General features: G+C 42.2%; 1 protein-coding gene across 1 annotated transcript in view; it reads left to right on the top strand.

Annotated features, from left to right (window-relative positions):
* si:dkeyp-113d7.1 (uncharacterized protein LOC407709 homolog) overlaps nt 1-8,470 on the top strand; it is a 12,211-nt gene extending 3,741 nt beyond the window's left edge. Inside the window, exon 2 of the mRNA XM_027155591.2 lies at nt 5,427-8,470. Within this exon, the coding sequence (XP_027011392.1) occupies nt 5,494-6,888 (1,395 nt within the window). The 5' untranslated portion in view covers nt 5,427-5,493 and the 3' untranslated portion in view covers nt 6,889-8,470. The remainder of the gene's footprint in view (nt 1-5,426) is intronic.
* The last annotated feature ends 469 nt before the right edge of the window (nt 8,471-8,939 follow it).

Raw genomic sequence — 8,939 nt, 5'->3', positions numbered from 1 at the left:
TGTTTGTTGTGTTACACCAGTGTGTGTTTGTTGTGTTACACCAGTGTGTGTTTGTTCTGTTACACCAGTGTGTGTTTGTTGTGTTACACCAGTGTGTGTTTGTTCTTTTACACCAGTTTGTGTTTGTTCTTTTACACCAGTGTGTGTTTGTTCTGTTACACCAGTGTGTGTTTGTTGTGTTACACCAGTGTGTGTTTGTTGTGTTACACCAGTGTGTGTTTGTTGTGTTACACAAGTGTGTGTTTGTTGTATTACACCAGTGTGTGTTTGTTGTTTTACACCAGTGTGTGTTTGTTGTTTTACACCAGTGTGTGTTTGTTGTGTTACACCAGTGTGTGTTTTTTTTTATATACACCGGTGTGTGTTTTTTTATATACACCATTGTGTGTTTGTTCTGTTACACCAGTGTGTGTTTGTTGTGTTACACCAGTGTGTGTTTGTTGTGTTACACCAGTGTGTGTTTGTTCTGTTACACCAGTGTGTGTTTGTTGTATTACACCAGTGTGTTTGTTCTTTTACACCAGTGTGTGTTTGTTGTGTAACACCAGTGTGTGTTTGTTCTGTTACACCAGTGTGTGTTTTTTTTTATATACACCAGTGTGTTTTTTTTATATACACCATTGTGTGTTTGTTGTGTTACACCAGTGTGTGTTTGTTGTATTACACCAGTGTGTTTGTTCTGTTACACCAGTGTATGTTTGTTCTTTTACACCAGTGTGTGTTTGTTCTGTTACACCAGTGTGTTTGTTCTGTTACACCAGTGTGTTTGTTCTTTTACACCAGTGTGTATTTCTTGTGTTACACCAGTGTGTGTTTGTTGTGTTACACCAGTGTATGTTTGTTCTTTTACACCAGTGTGTGTTTGTTGTGTTACACCAGTGTGTGTTTGTTGTGTTACACCAGTGTGTGTTTGTTCTTTTACACCAGTGTGTGTTTGTTGTGTTGCACCAGTGTGTTTGTTGTGTTACACCAGTGTGTGTTTGTTCTGTTACACCATTGTGTTTGTTGTGCTATACCAGCTAACTAAAGTTACTTGAGACATTCTTTCACATCAACCACTTAGGTTACTCTAACCTGTGTGTGTGTGTGTGTGTGTGTGTGTGTGTGTGTGTGTGTGTGTGTTTGTGTGTTTGTTGTGTTACACCAGTGTGTGTTTGTTCTGTTACACCAGTGTGTGTTTCTTGTGTTACACCAGTGTGTGTTTGTTCTGTTACACCAATGTGTGTTTCTTGTGTTACACCAGTGTGTGTTTGTTGTGTTACACCAGTGTGTGTTTGTTCTTTTACACCAGTGTGTGTTTGTTCTTTTACACCAGTGTGTGTTTGTTCTGTTACACCAGTGTGTGTTTGTTCTTTTACACCAGTGTGTGTTTGTTCTGTTACACCAGTGTGTGTTTCTTGTGTTACACCAGTGTGTGTTTGTTGTGTTACACCAGTGTGTGTTTTTTTTTTTATATACACCGGTGTGTTTTTTTTTATATACACCATTGTGTGTTTGTTCTGTTACACCGGTGTGTGTTTGTTGTGTTACACCAGTGTGTGTTTGTTCTGTTACACCAGTGTGTGTTTGTTGTATTACACCAGTGTGTTTGTTCTTTTACACCAGTGTGTGTTTGTTGTGTAACACCAGTGTGTGTTTGTTCTGTTACACCAGTGTGTGTTTTTTTTTATATACACCAGTGTGTTTTTTTTTTAATATACACCATTGTGTGTTTGTTCTGTTACACCAGTGTGTGTTTGTTGTGTTACACCAGTGTGTGTTTGTTGTGTTACACCAGTGTGTGTTTGTTCTGTTACACCAGTGTGTGTTTGTTGTATTACACCAGTGTGTTTGTTCTGTTACACCAGTGTGTTCGTTGTGTTACACCAGTGTGTTTGTTCTTTTACACCAGTGTGTTCGTTGTGTTACACCAGTGTGTTTGTTCTTTTACACCAGTGTGTGTTTTTTCTGTTACACCAGTGTGTGTTTGTTCTTTTACACCAGTGTGTGTTTCTTGTGTTACACCAGTGTGTGTTTGTTCTGTTACACCAATGTGTGTTTCTTGTGTTACACCAGTGTGTGTTTGTTCTGTTACACCAGTGTGTGTTTGTTCTGTTACACCAGTGTGTGTTTGTTCTGTTACACCAGTGTGTGTTTCTTGTGTTACACCAGTGTGTGTTTGTTCTGTTACACCAGTGTGTTTGTTGTGTTACACCAGTGTGTGTTTGTTCTTTTACACCATTGTGTGTTTGTTGTTACAACAGTGTGTGTTTGTTGTATTACACCAGTGTGTGTTTGTTGTGTTACAGCAGTGTGTGTTTGTTCTTTTACACCAGTGTGTGTTTGTTCTGTTACACCAGTGTGTGTTTGTTCTGTTGCACCAGTGTGTGTTTGTTGTGTTGCACCAGTGTGTGTTTGTTGTGTTGCACCAGTGTGTGTTTGTTGTGTTACACCAGTGTGTGTTTGTTGTGTTACTCCAGTGTGTTTGTTGTGTTACACCAGTGTGTTTGTTGTGTTACTCCAGTGTTTTTGTTGTGTTACTCCAGTGTGTTTGTTGTGTTACTCCAGTGTGTTTGTTGTGTTACACCAGTGTGTGTTTGTTGTGTTACACCAGTGTGTGTTTGTTCTGTTACACCAGTGTGTGTTTTTTTTTATATACACCAGTGTGTTTTTTTATATACACCATTGTGTGTTTGTTCTGTTACACCAGTGTGTGTTTGTTGTGTTACACCAGTGTGTGTTTGTTGTATTACACCAGTGTGTGTCTTGTTTTACACCAGTGTGTTTGTTCTGTTACACCAGTGTGTGTTTGTTCTGTTACACCAGTGTGTGTTTGTTCTTTTACACCAGTGTGTGTTTGTTCTGTTACACCAATGTGTGTTTCTTGTGTTACACCAGTGTGTGTTTGTTCTGTTACACCAGTGTGTGTTTGTTCTGTTACACCAGTGTATGTTTGTTGTGTTACACCAGTGTGTTTGTTCTTTTACACCAGTGTGTGTTTGTTGTGTAACACCAGTGTGTGTTTGTTCTGTTACACCAGTGTGTGTTTGTTGTGTTACACCAGTATGCGTTTGTTGTGTTACACCAGTGTGTGTTTGTTCTGTTACACCAGTGTGTGTTTGTTGTATTACACCAGTGTGTTTGTTCTTTTACACCAGTGTGTGTTTGTTGTGTAACACCAGTGTGTGTTTGTTCTGTTACACCAGTGTGTGTTTTTTTTTTATATACACCATTGTGTGTTTGTTCTGTTACACCAGTGTGTGTTTGTTGTGTTACACCAGTGTGTGTTTGTTGTGTTACACCAGTGTGTGTTTGTTGTGTTACACCAGTGTGTGTTTGTTGTATTACACCAGTGTGTTTGTTCTGTTACACCAGTTTATGTTTGTTCTTTTACACCAGTGTGTTCGTTGTGTTACACCAGTGTGTGTTTGTTCTGTTACACCAGTGTGTTTGTTCTTTTACACCAGTGTGTGTTTCTTGTGTTACACCAGTGTGTGTTTGTTCTGTTACACCAGTGTATGTTTGTTCTTTTACACCAGTGTGTGTTTGTTGTGTTACACCAGTGTGTGTTTGTTGTGTTACACCAGTGTGTGTTTGTTGTGTTACACCAGTGTGTGTTTGTTCTTTTACACCAGTGTGTGTTTGTTGTGTTACACCAGTGTGTGTTTGTTGTGTTACACCAGTGTGTGTTTGTTGTGTTACACCAGTGTGTGTTTGTTGTGTTACAACAGTGTGTGTTTGTTGTATTACACCAGTGTGTGTTTGTTCTTTTACACCAGTTTGTGTTTGTTGTGTTACAACAGTGTGTGTTTGTTGTGTTACACCAGTGTGTGTTTGTTCTTTTACACCAGTGTGTGTTTGTTGTGTTACAACAGTGTGTTTGTTGTGTTACACCAGTGTGTTTGTTGTGTTACACCAGTGTGTGTTTGTTGTGTTACACCAGTGTGTTTGTTGTGTTACACCAGTGTGTGTTTGTTCTTTTACACCAGTGTGTGTTTGTTGTGTTACAACAGTGTGTGTTTGTTGTATTACACCAGTGTGTGTTTGTTGTGTTACACCAGTGTGTGTTTGTTCTTTTACACCAGTGTGTGTTTGTTGTATTACACCAGTGTGTGTTTGTTGTATTACACCAGTGTGTGTTTGTTATGTTACACCAGTGTGTGTTTGTTCTTTTACACCAGTGTGTGTTTGTTCTTTTACACCAGTGTGTGTTTGTTGTATTACACCAGTGTGTGTTTGTTGTGTTACACCAGTGTGTGTTTGTTCTTTTACACCAGTGTGTGTTTGTTGTGTTACACCAGTGTGTTTGTTGTGTTACACCAGTGTGTGTTTGTTGTTTTACACCAGTGTGTGTTTGTTGTTTTACACCAGTGTGTGTTTGTTGTGTTACACCAGTGTGTGTTTGTTGTGTTACACCAGTGTGTGTTTGTTCTGTTACACCAGTGTGTGTTTGTTCTTTCACACCAGTGTGTGTTTGTTCTGTTACACCAGTGTGTGTTTGTTGTGTTACACCAGTGTGTGTTTGTTGTGTTACACCAGTGTGTGTTTGTTCTTTTACACCAGTGTGTGTTTGTTCTGTTACACCAGTGTGTGTTTGTTCTTTTACACCAGTGTGTGTTTGTTGTGTTACACCAGTGTGTGTTTGTTGTGTTACACCAGTGTGTTTGTTGTGTTACACCGTTGTGTGTTTGTTGTGTTACACCAGTGTGTGTTTGTTGTGTTACACCAACGCGTGTTCATTGTGTTACACCAGTGTGTTCGTTGTGTTACAACAGTGTGTTTGTTGTGTTACACCAGTGTGTGTTTGTTGTGTTACACCAACGTGTGTTCATTGTGTTACACCAGTGTGTGTTTGTTGTGTTACAACAGTGTGTTTGTTGTGTTACACCAGTGTGTGTTTGTTGTGTTACAACAGTGTGTTTGTTGTGTTACACCAGTGTGTTTGTTGTGTTACACCAGTGTGTGTTTGTTCTTTTACACCAGTGTGTGTTTGTTCTGTTACACCAGTGTGTGTTTGTTCTGTTACACCAGTGTGTGTTTGTTCTGTTACACCAGTGTGTGTTTGTTCTGTTACACCAGTGTGTGTTTCTTGTGTTACACCAGTGTGTGTTTGTTGTGTTACACCAGTGTGTGTTTGTTCTGTTACACCATTGTGTTTGTTGTGTTACAACAGTGTGTGTTTGTTGTATTACACCAGTGTGTGTTTGTTCTTTTACACCAGTGTGTGTTTGTTGTGTTGCACCAGTGTGTTTGTTGTGTTACACCAGTGTGTGTTTGTTCTGTTACACCATTGTGTTTGTTGTGTTACACCATTGTGTTTGTTGTGCTATACCAGCTAACTAAAGTTACTTGAAACATTCTTTCACATCAACCACTTAGGTTACTCTAACCTGTGTGTGTGTGTGTGTGTGTGTGTGTGTTTGTGTGTTTGTGCGTGGCTTCTACAGGGTCCAGAATCTGGGAAGAGATCAGCAGCACAGCATTAAGTAGGCTGCTAAGGGACGAATCTGGCTGATGATGGCTGAGCTGGAGACGGAGTGTATCACAATGGGCCTGAGCACTCTGGCGTCAGAGTGTATATCTCCTGCTCTGGAGCCGCTGCCTGCCGAGTGTGTGACTCCGACACTGGCCATGCTGAACACACTTAGCTCAGAGATCGCAGAGCCAACTGCCATGCTGCCATGTGTAAAGAGCGACCCTGACCTGGAGCTGGTTCCCATCCGCACCGTGGACGTGTCCCAGATCCAGCCATTGAACACTGCGGAACTGGGTACGGAACAAGTCAGGATGGAGATCAGTGGCCTGGAGTACATCAAGTCGGACCTACACTCGTTCCACGGTGCAGAGTTGGACTCGTATAAGCCAAGTTATGATGCCTTTGACTACGTGTCGCATGACAACCTGGACTACATCAAGTCGGATCAAAGTTCCGACCTGCAGTGTTACTATGCAATGGAACTTGAAGCTAGCAGGTACGAATATGACTCAACGCTCGCATCAGAGAAGTCTGAGACATCGGATACAGCAGAGTCAAACATTCTCGAGTCCATCCGTATGGCGGAGCTCCGCACTGAGCTCAATAAGCTTCGCCCTGAAGCTGTTATAGAATTTTCTTCCTCTCACATGTATGACATGCAGTCTGCCAATACAAATACAAACACCACAAACCCAGACACTGCGAAAGCAAAAACACAACCACGCAAACCTCGCAACCCGACAGGTGAGAAGCCATTCTCCTGCACACAATGCGGAAAGAACTTCAGCACTCTGGGAAACCTGAAGACGCACCAGCGGATCCACACAGGTGAGCGGCCATACTCCTGCTCGCAATGTGGCAAGAGCTTCGGCCAAGCAGGCAACCTGAAGAGGCACCAACTGATCCACACTGGCCAGAAGCCCTACAACTGCAGCTTCTGCCCCAAAGGTTTCACCAAGGCAGACGACCTGCGCTCGCACCAGCGTATCCACACAGGTGAGAAGCCGTTCACTTGTGACGATTGTGGGAAGGCCTTTTTCCATTCCAAGGAACTTAAGGCACACCGCCTTGTACACACAGGTGAGCGGCCTTTCTCCTGCCAGCACTGTGGCAAGGCGTTCACGAAGGAGGTGAACTTCCGCAATCACCAGCAGAGCCACACAAGTGAAAAGCTGTACCAGTGTTCCCAGTGTGGAAAGAGCTTTGGGAACTCGGGCGTGCTCAAGACTCACGAGAAGATCCACACCGGGGAGAAGCCGTTTAAGTGCACACAGTGCGGCAAGAGCTTTGGCCGCCTCGGACACTTAAAGGCACACCAGCAGATCCACACGGGTGAGAAGCCATACACCTGCTCACAGTGCGGCAAGAGCTTCAGCCAGTCTGGTCACCTCAAAGCACACGAACAGATCCACAAACGAGAGACAGCGCAATAATGGAGAACGAGTGCAGCTAAAACGTAACGGAGCACAGGAGAGAAAGCAAAACATTAATGTTCGTAATAATGATAACGGAACTAAACGCATATATAATATTATTAAATGTACTTATTTATGGATGCCTAAAGGCTTTGAATAGTTTCTTCACACGTGTATCTGTCAGTCAGCCTCAGAGGGTGGATCGGTGGTGATCAGTAGAGAGGGTATCGACTCCCTGCTTACTCAGTCTGGTCTTTATTCTGCAGTCTCCCAGTGGACAGGACTGGTGGAAGTCACCACAGTGTTGTATCCTCATCCAGCAAGGAGAAGAAGGAAACCCCTGTTTATTAAAACTTACTGCTCCAGTTGGTTCATGCGGTTCTTGAATTCTTGAATGGGTTCTTGGTCTTGTGAACCATCTAAATGCTCTTCCTGTAGCTTGCTACTCGTTCCCAGAATCCAGGCACTTGCAGACATGGCCGGGTCCACTGAAGGATCTGCTACCTCTTAGATACCTCATGTTTAAACACATGTTGAGCAGAACCGAATAAATGGCCAAACACAACATGTTATACATGTTGTGTGAGAACTACAGGTTAACCATCACACTGTACTCCATCAGAGACATAAATTGTGTGGTTATGGTACATCCTCACGCACATCCTTCATCAGTATTAATGCCTTGTTACTTAGGTTCCTGTGGAACCACGGGCACTTTGGAGCTCTGACATTGGGCTAGTGAATAGTTTATGGTTTGTTCACTTTATCAAATACATTTCATGTCAGTTAAAGTCTAGCATGGCGTCCGGTTAGGTACTTTGTAGAGTGGATATGGTTCTGTTCTGATAAAAGTTTTGTTTATGGCGTAAACGTGACAGAATTTAATTAGATAACAGGAAATGTCTTCTATTGACTTAACAAGCTGTTAAAATGACCACAGTGTACTTGTCTAGGACCAAAATATGTAGTGACAGCACATAATACATGTCATCAAGGTTTTAGAACCAAAAGAGCCCAGTCATGAAGCAGCCTTCTTAATCGTAGGTCAGGTGGGATTATGCAGTGACATTAGCTGATGTTAGTATAGCTATATTAGCAAATCTTATTAGGCATCAGTAATGTGAATGCACCGATGTTGGTATGAACAGGGGCTCTGGGGTGCAGAACATCAGGGTCAGAGAGAACACTCATGTCACCAGACCTGGTATTAATCACAGATCCCACGCCATGAGAAAGATTGACAGATGACATGAAGACTTACAGATGAACATTAATGTGTTGATTTTGTCTTCTATGCTCTGTTACACACACCTCTCAAAGTATTATTCTTTTTTAAAACAAAAAAGTCCACATTATATATAATTATATACGTTTTCATACCTGTTTGTGACTGATTTGCTCTTATGCAAGTGTCTTTCTTTATTATGTGGGGGGGGGGTGTTGGGGGGGATCTGGTAGAAATGTTTTGTATACGTTTTATCTGTTTCTATTTGATTTAGTGACGATTTCTTTTCATACTCACCGTGTACACGTTTATCAAGAGACCATGTAATTCTTTACATCATGTACTGGAACGAGTTATTAAAGAAACTAATGAAAAGTGGAAGAGATTGCTTTTTCAGTAAGGAGGCATCGGGGACGTGGCGCTAATCAGACACGCAGTGGACAATATGAATCCTTCCTCATCTGGGTGACAGCAGGTTGTGTGATCATACATCAGTCCACTGTTACTGTGCACTGTAGAGTCACACAGTGGTACAAGGACCTTGAGTTATGAGCATCAGTAGAGCTTTATGTGTGGATGAGGCAGGTCTGAAGAGCAGACAGGGTCAGGACACAGAGCCATGTGGGTTTGGGGTGACTGAACTTAAGTGTGTGAAGTTACAAAGTGATAACAATCAGTTATCTTCACTTGGGCTGTACTGAGACTATGATTTCTAGGACATGAGAAAGCTCTTTTCCAACACCGTCCTGCCCTCAAAGACCAGCCTTAAAACTGCTATATTCAAGGGCGTCGATTTGGGTAGGGACGGTGGGGACATGTCCCTACCAATATCCAGGGAACACTC

Source organism: Tachysurus fulvidraco, chromosome 24 (genome assembly GCF_022655615.1).
Source record: "Tachysurus fulvidraco isolate hzauxx_2018 chromosome 24, HZAU_PFXX_2.0, whole genome shotgun sequence".
Taxonomy (NCBI): Eukaryota; Metazoa; Chordata; class Actinopteri; order Siluriformes; family Bagridae; genus Tachysurus; species Tachysurus fulvidraco.
This window is presented reverse-complemented; position numbering and strand designations above follow the sequence as displayed.